The sequence below is a fragment of the Artibeus jamaicensis genome, unplaced genomic scaffold (assembly GCF_021234435.1).
Source record: "Artibeus jamaicensis isolate MK-2021 breed Jamaican fruit bat unplaced genomic scaffold, CSHL_Jam_final contig_497, whole genome shotgun sequence".
Taxonomy (NCBI): domain Eukaryota; kingdom Metazoa; phylum Chordata; class Mammalia; order Chiroptera; family Phyllostomidae; genus Artibeus; species Artibeus jamaicensis.
Window position 1 is genome coordinate 8,287,662 of NW_026521863.1, and position 22,474 is coordinate 8,310,135.

A 22,474-nucleotide genomic window follows, 5' to 3' on the forward strand; every position below is an offset into this window, starting at 1 on the left:
CATTATTTTTTCAAGTAAGTTTTCAATTTTTTTATCTTCTTCTTATCCTCTGGCACCCCTATGATCCAGATGTTGACACCTTTGGAGATGGCCCAGAGGCTTCTTATACTATCCTAATCTTTTTTTTATTCTTTTTCCTTCTTGCTGTTCTGGTTGAATGCTTATTTCTTCCTTATGTTCCAAGTCATTGATTTGAATCCCACTTCCTCCCCTTCACTGTTGACTCCTTGTAGATTTTTCTTTATTTCACTTAGTGTAAACTTTATCTCTTCCTTTGTTTTGTCCTCATACTCAAGAGTTCTTTGAGCATCCTGATCACCGCTGTTTTGAACTCTGTGTCTGATAGGTTGGTTATCTCCATTTCATTTAGTTCCTTTTCTGGGGTTTTGTTCTATTCTTTCATTTGGGCCACATTTCTCAGTCTCTTCAATGTGGCAGCTTCCCTGTGTTTGTTTCTGTGCATCAGATAGAGCTGCTTTGACTCCCTGTTGTAGTAGCATGGCCTGTTAGAGAATAGGCACCTGTGAATTGCGTGGGGCAGAGCCTTAGGTGATCCCCTGGATGGGGCAAACTGCTTCACCGCTCTGTGGCTCTGTGTTGGGGAAGGTTTCGGAAAGGGACTGTGCTGCTGCCTGGTGTCCAGAGGTTTGCCTGGAATCGCCCATTTCCAGTCTCTTCGCCCACTCCCAGGATGCAACTCCCAGCTGTCTCTCCCGTGCTGAGTCCCTGAGTGAGTGGGTTTGCATACATTCTAAGACTGAGGGGGGGCCTTTAAGCAAAGTCTCCTGAAAACCGGGCAGTTTTTTACACTGCCCCAAACCCCCCACTGGTTTTTATAGCTGGGAGTTATGGAGATTTATCTTCCCAGAGCTGGAACCCCAGGTTGTGCAGTCTGGCCTGGGGCTGGAATCACTTGCTCCCAAAGTGTCCCTCCCAATTTTTATCCACCACATGTGAGTGTGGGACCACCCATTGCACCAGTACCACCTCTATGTGCCACACCTCATCTCCTGGCCTCTCTGCCTGTCTCCATGTCTCTGATCCTCCTACCTGTCTGGGTGAATGTGGCTTCTTTATATCCTTTGTTGTCAAACTTCCACACAGTTCAATTTTCTGACAGTTCCGTGTGTTATTTTTCTTGAGGTCTAGTTGTAATTCTCTCTGTGTTTGTGCAAGGAGGCAAAGCATGTCTACCTACACCTCCATTGTGACCGGAAGTCCCCCCAAAAAAGGGTTTCTTAATTAAAATGCAATTAAGCAAGATGATGCACATTTTTATTTTAAAATTTGAAAACTTGAAACTCAGATTTATTTTACAGTATTTTACCTTAAAATAGATTTTTATATATTGACCTAATTTTAGTTCAACATAGTAACTTTGACCAAAAAAAATGATTTAATCAGATTAAAAAAATGAAATTAATGAGATGCATTTAATGAAATTTTCACAATGTGCCTGTCCACCATCAGATGGGAGAGAGCAAAGGGCAAAGGACCTCCACTCTTGAGTTGTGTGGGGACCATTCTGAGACTAATACACGGTGGGGGAAAAGTAAGTTTACAGTGTGAGTACATGAAACAGTTTATTCTTGTATTACCATTTTTTATTTATCTTATTATTTTTCCATATGAACAACTAAACCTACTTTCGCCCCACCCTGTTTTGGGGTCTGATTAAAACCTTTTGAATTGCTCCTTGCTTGGACTCTCAAATATCGGTCCTTAGAGGGAAAATTAGAACGAAGACATTAGTGTCCTGGTGTCTGTTTTCTTTCAGAACACAACCACTGAGTTGCTGACAACAATTGCGGGCATTACTGGCCTGACGATCTCCCTGGCTTTAATCTTGATCATGACCTCTTCCACTGAGTTCATTAGACAGATCTCCTACGAGTTGTTCTGGTACACACACCACGTTTTCATCATCTTCTTTATCAGTCTGGCTTTCCATGGGGCCGGGTAAGTCCACGCTGTGCTCAGTGTATGAGATTTTATCTCTGTGAACCTCAAAATAATCTTAGAAAGTCCTTTGGATGAAGAAAGACGACATGCAGAGGACCAAAGGACACATAGATCACATGAAAAAGCACATTCAGTGTGGCAAATTCATCATATGTACCTTTTTTAGTAAGACAGAAAATAAGCAACATAGTCACTGAAGTGTTGTATTTGTTTTTTCTAGCTAACTCTGCTGGGCAATCTTGAAGTGTTTATAAAATGTAGGAATTATAAGGAAGGTAGATGACAATATATGAATGTTTCACTCAGAACCTATTTCCACAATCCAATTTGTGTGCCATAGGTCAGGATATGTATTCCTGACACACTTCTTGACCAAAACCATCCACCAGGAAACCCACTGTACAGGGAGGAGATTGTATATGAGATGTCCCATCTGCCTGGCCCTTTAAATTCTCTGGACACCAGTTTCCCATCTGACCTCAAACATCCCTGTTGCTCAAACATCCCATGAATGCTGTTCCGGCATTCAGTACCTATGTGATACTGTTAGTCCTCTTCATCAAGAAGCTAAAATAATGCCTGAAGTATAACACTCCCCAATATAATGTGTTCAGTTGTTTAGGTATTAGCAACATAGTTTTTGGACCAATCAACTAATTGCTGTCTATCAAGTAATTGTCCCATATTAATTATTTCACAAATCAGTGCCTTTTTTCCCTTGTCACAATTTGCAAAGCACATCCATACACGTGATCGATTTGCCTCTGAGAACAGTCCTGTCCAACAGAGACAGGGCTTTCTCTTTTCCTCCTTTCATCAGGAGGAAGGAATAAGCTGCTCAATGAGTTCACTGATTTGCTTAGGGCTTCTTGACAAATAAATGCCCGACTCAGACCTAGGATGCCAGTCTTCAGACAACTGAACCTTTCCTGGTAACAAGCCCTGAAAAGTGGGTCTCCAGTTTGAGAATTAAACGTTCCTCCTCAACACCTGCCGGAATGGGGTAGCGATGCTGCAAACGCCACACGTGGCTTGAAGCAGCTCTGTGTCCTGCACCAGGAGAAACCCTCTCCTGCGCCTTGATCTCCCATCCCTGCAGCTGCTGAGTGCTGAGGGGCCTGGTACCCAAGGTGGGCCCTGCACTGCCCAGACCTGGAAGAAGTCACACACAGCTGCGGGGGTGGCACAGCACGGGGACTGTGGGCCTTTGGGGCCCAAGGCCATCTCTTCTGGACCTGCCCATCAGCAAGTCACTGTCTCCTACCACCACCCTCACACTAGATGTTCCTTCCATCTCAGCCCCAACTCCTAGGAGCGGGCCACACTTCTACTGTTGTCCCTTCTATGCCTAAGACATGCCCCACTACCCACTATCCATGGCCTGTCTCACACACAAACATTGAGGAAGGAAGACTTGCCCCTGGGGGCACATTGTATCCTACCAACTGCCCAACCCTTTGCTGACCCTTAGGGATCCAGTCAGTCAAGTTCACATTGCTGCTGCTGCTGCCTGGCTAAGGCTTTCTAGTCCCTTTGAGCTTCAAAATATTTGCAACTGACTCCTCTCAGTGTGTGATCAACCCTTACCCTGAGGACTCATATCTTGAAGGCGAGGTCATCCCAAAGGGTTTCACACCAGAGACCATCAGTCCCTCCGTTCTCCTCAGACTTGTTCCCCAGTACCAGGTATCAACCCCTGCAGTACCTCTGAGAGGCTCTTCCTAAGCCACCCGAGTCTAGAAGCCTCTTCACAAGAATTATGCATGCACTGCCACCCCCATCCCGCTGCCCCTGTGTTCACGCCCTGGCGCATTGTCCAAGAACAAGAAGATTTCAATGGGCAGTGCTTCATCGGAGATATTTTTTAATACCCAAATACCACATTTCATAAGATGAAATTTTTAGTCACTTAAACTTAGTTGAAAGGCTTATTTTAGGATAAGGGCCCCATTTAATCTTCTCAGCTTGAAGTATTTTACAGCTACTGTTTACAGCAAAAAGTAATTTGCAAATTCCAAGTAAAGTAGGATTATTGGAATGTGTTAAAGCCCACTAATCTTCCTATTAGGGGGTGGCAGAGATGAAGACATTAAAATTTTTTAATTTTTAAAAAGATACTGCATTTGTGGCAAGTCCCGAGGCTTCTTGAGACAATACAGGGAATGTTGCCTAAAGCCTGAGCTTGAAGGTATTAAAGTTTACAGATTCTTCTCCTCCAGCTCCCATCTATCATTCACCCTTCCTGTATCTGGGCATCGAATGGGAGATTCAGAGATAGTTTTGCTCATCTAACTCAAAGGGATGTTATCAGGTTTAGTGGCTTCCATGAACAGACTGGGACAAAGGCCAAGAGGCCAGTTCTCCTGGCTGCTTCCAAAGGCACGGCTGCCCCCTCTCCTATGGCCCACAATACAGAGGGGCATATGGTACCCCACAGGCTATCCGGGACAGGAGCTGATGTGATGCTCCAGTTTCTCAGTCTGTGAGTACCATATTTTCCACAAATAAAGCAGGGTATTGTATTCATTCACACTCAGGAACTAAGCAACTCCCAGATTACACAGCCTCAATGTCATGCTCTGCAGCCTGGGCACCAATGAGCACAAACTGAAGAGCTTGTACCAAAGCTACTGATCAAAGGTCAGTCAGCTCTGCATTTGTGACACATACCACACAGAAGGATCAGGGGACTCTTGATCCAGTGCTCCCTTCACAGAGCCTGGTTTCCTTTCTCACTTTCAAATGCATCAGTATAGTCCTGAAGAGACCCCGTACGCTGACCTCTTTGACCATGTCAAACACTAAGCCTGCCAGTGGTCACTGGGGGGAAAAGTATCAGTATTCAAGGCACTTTTTTTGACTTCTTCACTTGAAAACTTTTAGGTGCTCGGAAACAAACCAAAAAGGGTAGAAGTTAAATAAATCTGCAAAAGACCCAAATAGTACAAAGTTAGCCAATTAGCACGAATCAGCAATCAGGACAAGATGTGACCTAATTAAATTCAACAGTCTACAAAAGGATGTGTTCAAACAATTTCCCCTCATTATAAATTCTCTAATGCAGACACTTTCAATTTAACACAGGATACCATAGAGAGGCACTTCTTTTCTGGGATCTTCAAAGTTACTCGAAGCTTCTTAAATTCCCATCTTTAAAGATGCTAAGGGAAATGAATGAGTTACAGCCCATCGCGAGACACTGGAAGTGTTATTCTAGAGCCCATTGTAGAATGTGTATCTGTGGTATCACAAGACTGCACAAAATCCATTTTAAATTTTGGTGTTTTGTTTTGTTTTTAATGGCAAGTCGGATCGTTCGAGGCCAAACCCCCGAGAGCCTCTTGGTACACAACGTCACCTTCTGTAGAGACCGCTATGCTGAATGGCAGGCAGTGGCCCAGTGCCCTGTGCCTCAATTTTCAGGCAAGGAGCCTTCGGTAAGGACGAACCCAACTGCTTTTAAAAATAGCTGTCGCCATAGTTAAAATAACTAGAGTTTTATATGCTCGCGGAAAGAACAGCCCATGTCACCACCAGACAACGCCAAGTCTTTATTAAGTGTGCTAATGGAGAAATCAAGTTATGGATAATTTTAAAAGAGGTTTACTGCCAAAAGCACTCTGTCTGTTTTGAAACGTGTTCTTCTGCTTACATTTAAATGCGAGTATCTGATATTGTGGGAATTCATGCCACTGCAAGCACAATAATGTCTCTGGAGGAATTAGAAAGCCGTGTGGCTCTCCACCCCCCATTTTCAGCAAGCTCAGCTCCCTGTCCGCCTTCTCCATTCTGAGAATTAATAGCATCACTTCTCAAGCGAACATTAAGCAACAACCAAATGAGAACATGCCCTCTTTCTAAGCTTGCCTTTCTTCTTTCTCTAGCTTTTGGGAAAGAAAAAAAAGGGGAGGGGGTGGTAAATGCATTTACTTCCTGTTCTAATTAAGTTCCCATAACAGAAATAATGACAATAGAAGCCAAAAAGAGACTTAATTAGAGTAGAGGATAGTGCCCACAAGATCTCCAATGTAAGATTTCCAGGGCACACTGTAATGATTTCCACTGAAGGTATAAGTAAATAGAAACAAATAGAAATAATCTTTTTTGGTTTTCTTGGGTATCTTGGAACAATACAAAATTTGGGACAGCTGGATGATGTGGGTGGGTGCGGGGGTGTGGGGAAAGCCAAGAGATTAAAACTAGAAGAAAACAAGTGCCAAAAAAAATAATGTCATAAAAAATGGGTGTATAGTATATGATAGAATATAAATCACAAGATTTAGGAAATTAAGCTGTCAACTTTTGAAGAATAAAATAATCACCTTTTTCTAAAATCCTCAAATATATTAAATTCAGCACTGGATTTTAAGGTGCAACTGCTGGGAAGAATGTTTAAAACAGGGTGAACCTGAATAGATGTGCCCATAAGACTGTGGTTTCTTTAATGGCCAGTATAGATTGTCTCTGTCTTAAACTCAACTATCAGTAGCTAGTACCCGGCCTGCATATTAATGGGGAACATGAATGCCTCTCTAAAAATTTCAGCTACAGCATCTCCATAAAAAAATCAATACCCTCCTACACCTCATGAATACAGACCAGAGCCTGCTCCCAGCAGCAGCAGATGCCGACATTAATTATCATTAAAAGGGAGAACTTACCCATCTCTCTAACTCTCGCCTGCTACACCTCCTTGCACACCCAAACCCATGTTGTCACTCTTTCCCATTATTTTTAATGGATCCTAATTCAAAGTGTGTGTGGGCTGTGCAATTACCGCTTGGCTGGATGTACAATATTCTCTCTGATGTCTTATAGATACTGAATCCAGGAGGCATCCCAAGGACAAGGAAGGGCTCCTGTGCTTTGCTGCACCACATGTACCCAGTCTTTGTGGGGCTTCATCCCTTCCTCTTGCCTCCCTTAACTCAGTGCCTTTTCATGGTGCTTTTATAAACGTAATGTTTCGATTGCCCATCAGTACTGCGCTACTCCCTCTATTTGGACAGAGAATGCTTTGTACTTCATCTCTTAGAAACTGAACTGATCAAAGGAACCAATTATACATTGCGGTCCCTTCTCTCTGACTTGTCTCACTGCCCCTCTCATTCTGAAACCCACAGACACATACAAGACTCCAGAATCTAGAATTGTTCACACAATGCATTCTCAAAAGATGCATGGCCTTCCTTAGCCAAAGAAGCACCTCATTGCACTGACCTATAGCATCAAAAAGTAATAATACATAATGACAATGATGAGGATGAGCATAATGATAAGGCTGATGCTTTTTAAATTATTAGGGAATGACATCAACAATAGAGGGAAAGCTTTAACTGAGGGAGAGTCAATTCAGCAAATTTTCTCCAAGTGGCTATTATACATTTGGACTTGCACTAGAGGCAGGCTTCAGAGACGTGTTCCTGCCCCTGGAAATGTTATTGTCTAAAAAAAGAGGCCATTCACAAGCACACACATAAAATAAAACCAAAGCCAGCATGTTCTCATTTTCTGGTAGGAATGAAAAACCAGGAATGAAAGTAGAGGAAACAAGTTTCATTACTGCAGCTTTTAAATCAATGTGATTTTATTTCTATCATAAAATACTGTACAGTGACTTTCTGAGTATTTTTGGAGAAGAAAAAAATCCACAGACTATTTTAGCATTAAAGAAAGGTAAGTGCTAAGTAGTCAGGTCTCTTTATTTAACAGATAGAGAAAAAGATGCCCCCAAAAGTTTTAGTTTCTTACCTACGGTCACAAAGCCCCTTCTGTGCAAAGCCACATCAAGAAACCAGAGCTTCTAACTCTGTGGCCACGAAATTTCATCTCTATTCTCCTCGGCATTCATTCCGAATCTCTGGCCTTCTCCCGCCCCTCGCTTTGTCAGCTTTCCACTGATCTCTGTGAGCACAGGTTCCTGACATTATATTTATCTCTGTGAATAAAGCTAAAACATTGAAGAGCGTGGAGAGAACCCAAAATAATCATTTCTTCCAACACATTTTACAAAACAGAAACTTTGATCATAAAAGGCTCAAGATGTGCCTTAAGGCATAGGGTTATGGATGGCAACCCTCAGACCAAAAGCAGGTCTTCTGAGACCCGGCTCAGGTTCTACCTCATACCTGCCCTTCTTGCTTTGATCCAGGGCCTCCTTGGCCTCCCTCACCCTGTCTGCATTGGCCATCACTGCTGGGATGATCTTCCGAGATTCCCCTCTGGCCATACCTCTCCCTCACTCCCTAAGTTCCAGAGGCTCTATGGCTATCGCAGGGGAACTAAATCAGGCTTTCTCCTCCTGAAGCAATTTATATAGTAGAGTAGAGAATCGAGCTGAGGATTAATAGCTTACATTCTCCTTCCCGACGAGCCATACAAAGAAAACTAATCCATTCCATTGCATCAACATGGAAAATTCAGGGACTGTGACTGATTTGACACCACCCCAATCTAGTCTGTGATGTCTAAAACTTTCTAAAATGTGTGTGGAAGATTATTTGTTAAAACAAATACATGGAGGCGATGTGAGTGTTCTGTGCGAAATTTCTCTCAATTTATATAGAAAGAATTGTATTCTTGCTATCATTTCTATAAGTATCCGGACCGATTCTCAATAGCATTTTTCATTCATTTGAGCATCAGCCACCTCCAGAGCCATTCCCTTGGTGTAACCCCACCCTTCATGCCCACCCCTTCCTGTCTTTTCCCATGCTCTGCTCATCATCACAGCTGTGCCGACAGCATAAGTGGACAAAGGCTTTATTCTCTCTGTCATTCTGAACATGTCACCGAACCCCACTGAGGCAGAAAAGGATAAGTGGGTCAAATTGCTTTATGTTGCCTGCATAAATCAAGCCTTGTTCAGGTAAACAAGAGACTCTCAGGAAAAAAGCAGAGAAGGCTGATGTGGATGAGAAGGGGTACCATACAAACACACCCAGAAATAAACAAAAAAGGACTAAACACAACAAGAAACATAACAAGAAGTAAAAAGTAATGCTGAGGGGCTGGTGACCTGTCCACAGAAAAGAGGGACTAGGGTAGCAGGTAAGGGACTAAGGAGTAATGAGATAGTGAGTCAGCCAGTGAGGGCTTCGTGAGCACCCTCCCTGCTCCTAAGATAATAAGCATACTAGGTTAAGGTTTTGCTGGATTTAGAACACCGGGGAGGGAATTTAGGGAAATTGTGAAATGCCTTGAGTTATGGTCCTGGCTGTCTGGGTCTGTCTCCCTAGGCAACTCATACCCATTCCCAGAACGTCTGGTTTTTAATTCTATAAATGCAAAATTAGACTAGATTTCCAAGAACCCTTAACATCCTGGAATTTAATGAATGAATGTCTCAGATGTTTTGTAAAACAAGTGTCAGTACCAATGTTGCTGTTGGACAGGAAGAGCATGTGTACATGGAAATGCTCAAGGGAGGCACCGGGGTCCTAGAAAGAGCACTGTTCAGGTGGCCGGGCACACTGGGGCTCACATCTTTACTGTGCGTCTTATGGCTGTTGTGGCCCTGGACAATTTGATCTTGCTGAGCCTCAGTTTCCTTTTCTGTAAAAAAAAGACAGTGTCATACGCCCTGTGGGCTTGTTTGGTGTCAGACCTAGGAGAGACCTTCAAAAATTTCAGGTTTACTGCTTTGATTTCAAGGAAAGAAGATGCTGGTGTTGTAACCAACACCTGATACAGGAATAGCCTGCTAGTCCAATGACCATGCAGTTTAAACTTAAGGAAGGTCAACATAGGAGGGGCTTTAGTGAAAATAGAAATGTCCACTGTCACAGTTATCCAGACAATTGTTGAGGCGGTCGTTTTGATTCTGTAAACATGGATGTAAAATGCTGGGAAACTAACTTTATGTTTTATTACAGATAATATTGGCTGCGCATGCATGTGTATATATGTGTGGGAAGGGATATTTCTTCAGGCAGACCCCCAAATTGTGATGTATTGCTCACCCCCAAAATTACTCTTCAAAATGTTTTAATTCAATTTCCCATGTCCTGTGTGGCTCAGTAACATAGCTTTGTAAGCCTTCGACTTTGGCTGAGTTTGGGAGCATTTATGACCCTATCATATGTAACATAAACATCAATCTACTTCCTTATTCCTCTGCAAATTCAATTATTTCTAATTACATAAAGGTACCATTGATCAAGTAAGCATAAAAGCCAATACAGAAGAGTTTAATCTCTTAAATAAGCTTGTAGACTTCAAGGAATAATTGAATGTTCTAGTATTTAATACAAGGAGACATCTTTGTTGTTGACAACTGGCCCAAAGTTAAAGGAAAATGTCTAAACTCCATCATGTTATATATTGATTTGGTTCAAATTGAAAATATTTGGATTCTATTTTTGTGTCCCTTTCCTCTCTCTCTGTAGGCTTGGAAGTGGGTGTTGGGCCCCGTGGTCTTGCATGCTTGTGAAAGAATAATTAGGTACTGGCGATTTCAACAAGAAGTTGTCATTACAAAGGTATGCATGTAGCTTTACGCCGGAATAAAAGCCTGAGTGTAGATGAAAATTTTTTATTAGCCCAAGTTTTTAATTTGCCATTTTGATTGCAGAACTGTCTGTAATTTAAAGGCTCATCTTCTGTTCTAATAATTGCTTGCATCCTGTGCCTCTTTTCGTGTGACTAATTTTACTGAAGGCAGGGATCAGGGCTCCAGTCCAGTGCACAGAATTCTGATAAAGGCTATGGGACAGCTCATGAATCAGCTGTATAACGTCTATTTCAGTTTCTCTCCAGGGGGAATCAGGCAGGGGACTGAGTATGCTTTCCACTGGTCATAGCAACTTGAAGTATCATCACTTCCTTCACCACAAAGGCACAGATTCTGCAAACACACAAATGGTATGGGTGCAGTTTCAAGCCCATACACTCATACCTAGAATTCCTGAACAGAAGAAGGGTGAACAGTCACCCTGAGGTCCAGAGAAAGGAGAGTGCTGAGGGGTTCAACTTAGAAAGGAAGAGCATCAGAGGAACTCTATCCTGGGGAACGAGTAGCATTTGCTCTAGGGTAGCGTTTTTCAATCTTGCCAACCCTACTCACAGTACACAAATATTTACCTTGTATGGGGGGAGGATGTGACCATGGTAGACCAAGATGTATTCAGGTAAACCAGCAATACATAGTCTAGGAGACTGAAGAAGAACCACATACTTTCCCCCCAGTTTTTTAAATCTCTAAGAGGAAATTCTCTGCTAACGAAACCTATACCGCCTTGCTAGTACAGTATTAATGGAATACTATATCTCTTTAACTGTCTTCATGAGAGCAGAGGCCTGGAAATTGCTTCATATTTCTGTTTTAAGCTGTTTTTGTGTTGCTGTTTTCAAGTTTAACACCAAAGGCTACGAGGCTGTATCAAAAGCTAGACAGTAAAACTTCTAGAAATCTACTGAAGCTGTTACTAGGGAGACAATTTAACTGCAGATTCAGAACCAATATCAGTAGGGAGAGGAGAAACAGACGTGCTGATTAAAATGCAGTGAAATTCTCTTTTGTGTGGAAAAACACTGTCACAACATCTAGACACAAGATTTGGTTCCCTTATACCCCTTGCCACAGTAAAAGAGCTGGGGACCTGGAGCGATATTTCAGAAAACAAGGTGAGAATCTAAAAAAAGGAAAATTAATTCCTTTCCTCTGATAAACAGCAAGTTATGAAGTTCTTTTAAAGGGGATACGAATTTAGTATGATGCTTTCTATATCTAAAACTCACAGCCTGGATAGGAGACTGGATGAGACAACTAAAACAAAACATTTCAGAGTGAGTTTGAAGATTGTTTTCCACTTCAAAGGAAGAAATACAAGGGCTAATTCACAAAGGATTGAGAAATCATTGCAATCATTTAAAACAGAGCCTACATTTTTAAAACACAGAGATAATTCTGTGACTATTTTAATAACTTTAAGCACAATTAAGTACAATTCTTGATAGTCGAGCCTGTACTTTCTTGGGTCTGGTTGACTGTGCTAAGGAAAGCTTGGCCACTTGAGACATGAAGTCACATGCCAGATGCAGCCACTCAAACGTCAGACTTCAGTAGGAAGGACATAAACTTTAGTCTTGCTGGATTTGTCCACCCAGATGTGAAAGGGATGGCAAAATTCTTCGGAGGCTCGTAAACAACAGTGCATGTAAATTATACCTCAAAAGAGCTGATGTGGAAACAGGTGAGCTTTTGATGTAACAAAGGCCACTTTCTTAGTACTTGACCTGAGTAAGAGGACCAACAAGTCCGTTGTTCTCATTCAGGTGGTAAGCCATCCGTCTGGGGTGCTAGAACTTCACATGAAGAAGCATCACTTTCAGATGGCACCAGGGCAGTACATCTTGCTCCAGTGCCCGTCCATATCCCGGCTGGAGTGGCACCCGTTCACCCTCACCTCCGCCCCGCAGGAGGACTTCTTCAGTGTGCACGTCCAGGAGGCAGGAGACTGGACCAGAGCTCTGTGCCAGGCCTTCCACGCTGACAGACAGGCCCTCGGGGAGCCTCAGAGCCTGCCAAGGTTGGATCCCATTCCTTTCTTATGTATAACTTGGAATATTTTTAAGAGTAAGGTATTTTAGTGCATCAACATGCTACCAAATTTAGCATGATCTTCTTTCTAGATGGTAAGCTTGAGTCTATGTTTTTAAAATGTGAGAACATGCATAGATAACTGTAGTCATTAAGTTCTGGGGAGTCAAGAGGGTGGGTTTCTCACTGCATGTGGCCAGTGACTCTAGCCCCGCATTGGTCAAGGGTCAACTGTAATTTTAAAAATTTCCAATAGAAGCAAGTACATTGCTTTTAAAAAATGCTCACCAAAGGCAGGCCATGATGTGGGGAACAGGAGACCCCTTTTTCCCAGCTCCAAACGCCACTTGGTTGGTGACAGGCAGCCTGAAATAGCTAAGACTGCCCTGCGAAGTTTTTGTTGTTAGGCTGGGGTTTATAAATTGTATCTGTGAAGTTTGGTCTTCATAAGATGCATACTTCATGGTCAGAATGAACCTGGCAGGTTCCTTACACTAGAGAAAGCACTAACAATTACAGATGGAAGCTCATGAAAAGACAAAAATGATCAGAGAGTCAAGAAAGGTGGTAGCGTCGTCAGTCAGTCCTGCCTGTGTGCACACAACAGGCATTGATTGACCTCCACTGCACACTGGAAATACGGAGATGGCCAAACACTGCCACCGCCTTCTAGGACATCCGGAGGTCTGGTGCAAGCAAATGATTTAACTTTGTTACGAGAAAGATGTGCAAAAGGTAGGTCCAAGAACATTGGAAAAGCACTGATGCCATCTGGATTGGTCTCCTTGGGAATAAGACCAATCATTTGCATAATGGGTCTCAGGTTCTTCAGATGGGAAATAGCCTACTCCAGTGCCGCATCAAATGCTCCAAGGCTAAAATAAAAACCTGGGCTTGAATAACTAACCTGGGAAAAGTAAAGGAGCCTTTCTCACTAGGGAGTTGAGACAAAACTCGGGAGCCACCGACTGGGTGGCTGAAAACAACGGAAATGTATTCTCCATTTTGGACTTTAATCTCTCACAGTTCTGGAGACTACTGTCCAAAATCTAGCTGTCAGCAGGGCCCTGCCCCCTCCGAAACCTGGAGGGGAGTATCCTTCCTTGCCGCTTCCTGGCTGCTGGTGGTTGACCAGCAACCTTGTTTCCTGGGCCTCCAGCTGCAGCATCCCAGTCTCTGCTTCTGTTGTCACGTAGTGTTCTGTCCTCCTGTGACTGCATCTCTGTGTTTCTGCAACCTCTCCTTGTAGAGTTCGTGTTGGAGTAAGCGCCCCTCCCCCATCTGACCTCATCTTCCCTTGATTAATTATATCAACAAGAAACCTGTATCCAAATGAGGTCACATTCTAAGGTGCTAAGCAGTTACAATTTCCACATATCAGCCTGGGGGACACGAGTCAGTCCAAAACAGCATCCTGTTCAAAAACACCTGGGCACATGACAGTGTAAGTTACCAGCCCCTGGCCTGAGGCTGATTCCCACTCTCACTGCAGAATTGCCTGATAAGCACACGGAGCCTGTGTCTAGGGCCCCAGACAGACAGACAGACACACACACACACACACACACACACACACACACACAAAATGCTAAGAAAGACGTTTTTGAAAGAACTGATCATTTCAAAAGAAGCATCAGGAGGTTCTCTTTTCTGACATCCTTGGAGGGTATAGAAACTACCAAGCAGCACCATTGCCATAAGAGACGGCGTGGTGGCCACGGCAGAGACACACCTGGAACGGAACTTCCTGGGGCAGGATGTTGTCTGTTGTCTTTTGTGGCTGGTACCTAGCAGTGTCTGGCACATAGTGGGTACAGAGTCAATGCCTGACAAGGAATGAACACCTGGACCCAATATGGATGCTTTAGCTCACTTGACAATTATTTACAGATAGCAAACTTGGCACTAGAATAAATTTGAGGCACAGAATTTAATCAGTGTATTGTCCCTTCTGTGCCCCTTCTACTGGACACTGACCTGTAACTATGTGGCCCTGGACTTGGGTGCTTCATGGGTAGGAAGAACCACATGCTTTCACTCCAAGCATTAGCACTGAACAGTGGTATGATATCAAAACGGACTAGTGCCCCAATTCAGATAACAGCACCTGACTATTCCATTAAGAACTTTTTTTTTATCCTGGAAAAGCAGCAATGTAACAGAACTCTAAGATTCAGAATGTGGTATAAATTCTTAAAATCAGGAATAAAGGTCAGCACACACACACACACACACACACACACAGCCCACTGGTCTGCCAAGATCCATACCTACATCTGATTTGCGAGCCTGGTCTCTGCTTTGAGTATAGATAGTTAAAAGGCCTGAGTTAAAAGCCCAACTGCTTATGTGATCATGGAGAATGTCTGCACCACCATGCCTCAGTTTCCCCATCTGTAAAATGAAGGGGACACTAACAGTACCTAAAGCTTTGTTTGGGATTACACGTGACAGTCCACATAAAGCCCTCAGCATGATGCATAATGAAAAAAGAGTTAGCTATTATTATTAGCAAAATAAGAAAGGTCACTTACCACGGAGATGACAGTGAAAGTGATGATTAGATACGGAAACCATATAGATGAATGAAGTCACGGGTCGAAGAGACAAGAGTAGAAGAGGATGAGGTGGATGGGGATGCAGCTGACCAGAGCAACCAGCAGCAGCATGATGCAGATGCTGGAAAGCCAAATGGTTTTCTGGGCTGCACTGTTGGGAATTGTCTGTTTACAAAACAAGGAGGAAGTAGCTGAGTGAACTTGACAAATATGTATTGTAGAACTGTACACCTGAAACCTATATAATTTTATTAACCCATGTCACCCCAATAATTTAAAAAAAACAAATTTATTTAAAAAGGAATTAGCACCATAATGGGAACCTCCCCCCCCCCCAAAAAAAAAAAAGAATTTAGGCAAAGGAAGCCAGTTCGAGATTAAGACAGGTCTTGAGAAATATGACATTTGGCCCAAAAAGAGTCATTACAGTGTCATGGCAGCTACAATCAACTATTTAAAGGCCTGAAATGCAGGGAAGAGAAAAGAGCTGAAATGTGTCTCTCAAGAAGACAAAAGTGAGGAGCTGTCAGAAGACAGATTTTGGGGAGACATGAGAGCGAACTCTAATTCTTAGAGTGCCCCTGAATGGAGCAGGCCCCCTCAGTATGGAATCTGCCAGGGCCAGCCATCGGGGATGCGGGAGCAAGGGCCAGCCATCGGGGACGCGGGAGCAAGGGCCACCACATTAGCAGGCAAGGTGGACTGAACATTTTCTCCTGCTGCTTCCAGTCTCAGTTCTAATTATGAAGAAATTCGTGTATTGTGTATTTCTGTGGATTATATAACACAATTCTTCTTTGCATGTAATTGTTATCTTTTCAAATCAGTGTCAAATAAATTCCAAATATGACTAATTATAAAAACAATTACCAATAGGACATGTTAATCCGTGGAGGTTCACCTTTTCTCTCTCAGTTCCCCTTATCTAATTATTTATGAAATAATCTACAGTAGGCTGAAACACTAACCCTTTCTGGTTAATGACCTTTTATTTTTATTCTTCCATTTCCATATATCAATATGTAATAAAGCCTTATTAATTAAGATTAACTGGAGGAGGGTTCATTTGAATTACTAGGAGCTCTGGCATATGGAATATTTTTAAATAAACCCAATTGAACTTTCATGGCACATCATAAACCCAAATGGGCCAACCTGGGGTGCCTTCAATAGATAGCCCTTAGGGATTGGTTATGAATAACTTAGGCCCCTTTTAATTAGCATATCTTTGTTCATATGTAAATGTGTGCTTTTGGAATAGTTGGCATTTTTAAATACAAATTGCTGACTGAAATCTTTTAAACATTCCCTCTACGACTTAGTCAACAAACTGGTATCAAACAATGACGTTCTGGGGAGCCCAAGGCGCTGGGGTGCAGCAGCGGGCGAAGGCAGACACAGAACAATCACGCACGCACTCCCCAAAGCAAGTGTGAAACTGCAACTGTGACAAGGACTGTGGAGGAGGGGTGCGCGGTGCTGTAATTATATAAGAAGTGGCGTAACCCGCCTAAGGGCTCTGTGAATCTTCCCCAGGACAGTGGGGTACTACCTAATGGAAGGGCAACTGTCAACCAAGCAAGGGGGGAAGTTAGGCCAAGTGTTCCACGTGGTTACTTGGATTATGACGTGCAAAGGCCCCGTGGCAGAATTGGCTACTGGGATGTTACAGGAAGAGAAAGAAAAAAGTGCGGAGAAGTGATCGTGAGCCTTGGACTAGAACCCAGAAGCCAGTACATTTAGGGCCATGTTAAAGGCAGTCGTATTTATTCAGTGAACATGCTTTCTCCTTACAAAGAGAAATTTGCTGAGCCAAGATACTTCAGTGCCTCCCTGGCCTGATTGTTACAAATTTTGAGTTTGCATAATCAAAAATAACAAGTTTGAGGAATTGCACATATCTGACAAGTTATCTCAAAGTGTTTTATTTCAGACAAATGGCTTCCATTAGGCTAAAATTATGTAAGTATGTGGTAGCAGGGAGTGAGACCAGATAAACAAAAACGGGAGAAACGGATCCACGAAAGGACAGATAAACCTGTTAACCCCCCTTGATGCTTCTGCTGTGTTTCTCTGGCGGGCAGCTAGGAAAGTAAAAGGGAAGCAAAGGCTTCTTCCAGCAGGAATCACAATGCGGGGAGCCAGAACAAGCGCTTCTGCAACCTGTGAGAGGAGTGTGCCCCGCGGAAGAGGCGCTGTCGCCTGGGCCTGACCCTCCGGTCGACCCCCCAGGAGACAGGCCCCTCACATCTTCACGCTGAGGCCCAGCTCTGCAGAGAGGGCCTTCTCCAGCGCAGAGCCAGCCTCCCTGCACACATTCCCTGCAAACCCACCCCAACAAAAAGCACTGGTCTCGGCCGGCGTGGGCGTCGAGGGCCAAGTGTCCTGACGCCACACTGGCCGGACTTTGTGATTGCAGGCTGGCAGTGGACGGGCCCTTCGGGGCCGCGCTGACGGACGTGTTCCACTACCCGGTGACCGTGTGCATCGCGGCGGGAATCGGCGTCACTCCCTTCGCCGCGCTTCTGAAATCGCTGTGGTACAGGTGTTGCGAGTCGCAACCCCAGCTGAAGCCGAGCAAGGTACGGAGAAAAATCATTAGTGCACCTTTTGCGGATTCAAAGGCTCGGCGTCCTGATATCTATCATCTGCCGATTCTTGGGGAGGATTTTAATTAACTAGGAGGGATAAACGCAAGGATCCTTAACTGTACTTATGTTCTTGAAAATCTCCATTCAGTATTACATTTATGAGAAGGGTTCTGTCTAATCTTGTTAAAGATGACTAGACATAAATTTGATTGCTTCATTGCCATTACAGGACATGCAATTGCTCATGTCAGTAAAATATGGACAGGCTGCAAATGGCTATGTGACTGGGCTTCAGTCGGTAATATTAGCAGGCTGCCTTTCCTTGGTCTCTTTAGCTTGAGACTCTGGTTGTAAGCGTACAATTCAATATCTTCCTCTCATGGATTCTGGGCCTTAAGGAGCAGTGGAAATGCCGCAACTGGGATTCACCGGCTTGCTTACTTGGTGTGGTCCTCCACCCCCAAATCTCCCTTTCTTCTCGTTCGTTTTTTGACCACATCCTCCATGGCTGCCTTCCTTTCTTAGACCTCACTAGAAACTCTGTCTCGTGCTTTAACGCTCCTAAGACCAGCAGCAGACCTTAGAGCAGCGAGGAGAGAAACCCTTGCTAAGACCAAGTGGTGTCAACTCAGGAGGACCCAGGATGTCAGGCGACCCTGGTTCTGGTCCTGATTTCGGTTCTGCTACTTCTTGTCTGCTTGACGCTTTAGCTGCGGTTTCCTCATCTGCCAGAGACAGATGCCTGGTTACATGAGCATGTCTCAGTATGTGTTCTACGGAGCATTAGTCACAGGATGCGGTCCACTAGCGAGAATTCTGCAGTCAGATGAATTTAAGAAATGCCAGTACAAATCCCACAGCAGAAGATTCACATCCTCCTACTAAATAAGTTGTGTAGGAAAGAATCTCATTTGGTTCGCTTCCCCCACCTCCCCAAGCTCATTTAACCATGGAAGCTTTCTTCACCTGACACTCACTCAGGAACAGCATTAATTAAGAGAGCGCTGGGGCAATGCCAGACCAGACGATCTCTGAAGTCGGGGCTTCCCAATTAAGAAGAGTAAAATTAGCTATCATTTCATGAGCTTCCAAGTGACAGCTTCTTGACATACATTTTCTTATTTGATCATTATAATCTTCTCAACAACCTTACAAAGTAGATAATAAAACACCTGTTTTTCAGATAAGGAACGGGAAGTGTAGCAAGACAAAAGTGACTTTTCTGAAAACACATGGGTAATAAAAGGCAGATTCAGAATTCGAACTCAGGTCCATCTGGCTCTTTCACAACACAGCAACAGGTGATAGACATGATTTCTCCCAGGGCACTGTGGGAAGATGGTGAGACTCCTGGTCAGACTCTAGTTCAGCCTCTAGTTCATTAGAAGCATCACTTGAAGTGAATCGGTTCTCATCGCTCAGCTGCATTTCCTGATCCACACAACATAAAACAAGAGTCTGTACCCAGGAGAAACCTGAGGCTCAGAGACCTAGTAAATGTGAGAGTGTGATTTTGAATCCAGGTCCTTCTTGTGCTAAAGACAGTCTTCTTTTCTCTATACCACGATGAATGTAACAAGCATCTTCATCTGGCTGCTATCCTCCGCCCCCCCAAAAAAATAGCATCACTGGATGGCTTAGAAACAACAGCCACTATTTCTCCAGTTCTGGGTGCTGGGAAGTCCAGGGTCAATGTGGTGACTCACCTGGTATCTGACCAGAGCCTGCTTCCTGGCCTGCAGATGGCCGTCTTCTAGCTAGAATTGCCATTATCCATAGCAGAAGGGGACAAGGGAGCTCTTCGTGTCTTTTGGTCAGTGGGAGTCAAGTTTATCAATTTACAGTTTGCAGATCAGTGAGGGAAAAAATAGATGTAGAGGTCTAGAAGGTTTTTTAAAAGGGGCGCTAATCCCATTCATGAGGGCTCCACCTGTCTGCCCTAACCATCTCCCAAAGACACCCCGTCCAAACACCATCAATTTGGGGATCGGTTCCAACATATGAATTCTAAGAGGCAAACATTCAGTCTATGACAGAAAGCACGCAAACCCACTACTGTGTTCTGTATTCAGGCCCCACGGCAATGCTTTGTTATGATTCATGAGGATTTCCAGTCCCCCTAAGTGCTTTCTTTCCTCTTGCTGTCTCCCAGGTAAAATCCACTTAGGGACATGTCTCCTTGCTTCATGGTTTCATCACACTAAACCTTACATGTCATGGGACCTGATGATGATGGCCTGTGTCTGGTGGTCATTCACTTACTCACTCAATGAACATTCGTTCAGCACCTAGAAAGTGCCAGGCCCTCTCCTACTGACATGAAAAGCCCACCATTCTCCTCGCATCAGGCTTACAATACCTCGCCCTTCTCTCAACACCCACCTCCTTCCCTCGTGCATGTTCAGGTAATATTTTATTTCTTTGAGCAGATTGCAAGCTCCTTTGAGCCTGGCTTATTTAGATCTCTCTCTCCATATATATATGAATTTTATACATATATATAAATTTTGAATAAATCGATGAGTGAATAAATGCCTTTGTGCCCCCCAAAACAAAAATGGATTCTGTGCAATTCTCTATAAGATTCTAGGTTACTAAGGTTAATTCAGTTTTTAATTTAACCAGAAAGACTGTTTGTTCAGTAATTTTATAATTAAAATAATGTATCCAATTACTTCACTACAAATAGAGCAGAAAAATTCTCATAAGACCCCACAAAATCTTACAGTCCATATAGGGACCTACAAAATTGTAACACCCCTTCCTCCCACCCATGCCATTGTTATTCCTGGGCACTGTTTGGGGGGGGGGGCGGTTTCAGGGCTGTTTCGGTGGGAGGGTTAACACGAAACTATAAAACAGAGACATCGATCTTCATTCCAAACACAGAAATTGAACATAAAAATCAGTGCTTCTATAATATAAAAATTGGGGGTAATATTGGATCAATATTCAGCTGAAAGTAAAGGTAGGAATAATGGTAAATGGGAGCTAAAAGCATGGAATCACAGAACAACGTGAGGAGTCTAAACTCCTCGCTTTGCCATGGCAACAAAAGGTAGCTCCCATACTTGGCGTGGGAGGTGGTCTGTCCCAAGTGAACAGCTGGCTGGCCACGGAGTCAGGATGGGAGCCAGTGTTTCTGATCCCCACAGCAAAGCTTTCCTGAAAATGAGATTTCACGCTATTGAATGTTTAGGCTGACAATTATACTAAAGGGCCACTTCCTGAGAGTCTGCACACGCGAGAAAAAGTTTCAGAAGTTTCTCTGTTTCAGAGCAACTTTGTGTTTGTTTGAGTACAGTTATCACTAGGCTTATATAACTAATATTTGTCAGGGCCACCCACATGCCTTTGAGGTATAAATGCTACTTCTTCCATTAAACTGTCAGCATCTATATAATTTTTAAAGTACAGCAGAGCAGAGCAGTATATATTTATCTAACAGCATCTTCACAATTATAGTACTGGGCTACAGTTTTCAGATCGTTTTCTTCCATAACAGGAAAGGGGGCAAGCAGCATTGGGGTTCGGAGCTGGATTTTAAGCCCAAATGGTTAACTACAGTGGCTTTTCTCCTCCTGAGTAAAACACCAGTTGGCACAAAAGCATACATTCTTTTATTTGTAAAAAGCCTGATGTTACAAGTCTACAATTAGAAAAAAAATTGCACCAAAGTTTTGTGTGTTATTTTCACTGCAGACCATTTTTTTTAACCCTTTTGCCCTGCCACATTGTTCTAGAACACTTCTAAGTAAAATGCAGATTGGCCCGCAGGACACCTGCTGCTTCCTTGATCATGTGTAGCACTTTCTATTTGAAGGTGCTGTTTAAAAATTTCTTCCTAACAATCTTTTATTTTTAAAGATAGTCAGGAGGCGGTGAGAAGGAAGGGAGAGAAGTAGTTAGGAGGAGACTTCCCGAGAAGGCAAAAGAACAGCAGGTGTAATAATGATGGCTTGCTGATAAGAAAATGCAGGGAAGTTATAATACATGGAAGGGATATTTTGAACGCTGGAGTAAGAGCCCAACTTCACTTGGCAGAAGGCAGGTTAGAACACAGGCTGCTTTGGGATGAGGGAAGGGCGCACAATTGGTCAAGTCTCAGTGGTGCAATGTGGAGGAAGCTGGGTGCTAAGGGGTGGAAACGCCCTTTTGCAATGGGCACCCTCCAAATCCTCCAAATCAATCCTGCCAAAGGGGCACGATTGATTCCACATCACACTCAATTTGTGAACAGAGCTTGAAAAAATGAAGGACAGTCTGCAAACTGTCAGAATGATGAATGCAATAGGTGTGTATGGGTGGGGAGGGCATGGGAAGATTGTTGACATGAAAACATTGGCTTCCACATTGTAGCTCGCACCAATGTCATAGCCAGCTGTGCAGACAGAACTGAGAGCAACTGCCAACTGGAAGACTGGGTTCCCATTCTTAGCTGCACATGTAATCTTCAGACGCTAATAAAACAGATTAGAGAAAAACAGAGGTAATCCAATTTCTTCATAAATTGTCTTCCTTCATCAGCTTAGGAATATACAACTGTGCTAATGGATATTTATAGTGTGTCCCATGCAAAATGGCCTTTGGTTTCTTAACCTAATATAATAAACAGGTAATTCAAATAAAAAGACAGCCTGGGCCAGTGGGAACAAGACAAAGAGGCCAAGGAAGACAAAAATCCATACTCTACTTAAATATACTAATGAAACAAAGGAAGGCCTGCTCCTTTTTCTAATGAATGAAAAATACGTTTAATTGAATCCGCTCAGTTTGAGAAATTGTTCACTTCCACTCCCCCTCACACGGGCACCGTGGCTGCT

General features: G+C 43.4%; 1 protein-coding gene across 1 annotated transcript in view; it reads left to right on the forward strand.

Annotated features, from left to right (window-relative positions):
• The window catches only part of NOX3 (NADPH oxidase 3), a gene marked incomplete at its 5' end in the record, with an annotated part of 57,183 nt that overhangs the window by 14,586 nt on the left and 20,123 nt on the right, over positions 1 to 22,474 (forward strand). The window contains 5 exons of the mRNA XM_037126232.2: positions 1,778 to 1,959; positions 5,270 to 5,399; positions 10,350 to 10,442; positions 12,238 to 12,491; positions 17,480 to 17,642. Of these exons, the coding sequence (XP_036982127.2) occupies positions 1,778 to 1,959; positions 5,270 to 5,399; positions 10,350 to 10,442; positions 12,238 to 12,491; positions 17,480 to 17,642 (822 nt within the window). The remainder of the gene's footprint in view (positions 1 to 1,777; positions 1,960 to 5,269; positions 5,400 to 10,349; positions 10,443 to 12,237; positions 12,492 to 17,479; positions 17,643 to 22,474) is intronic.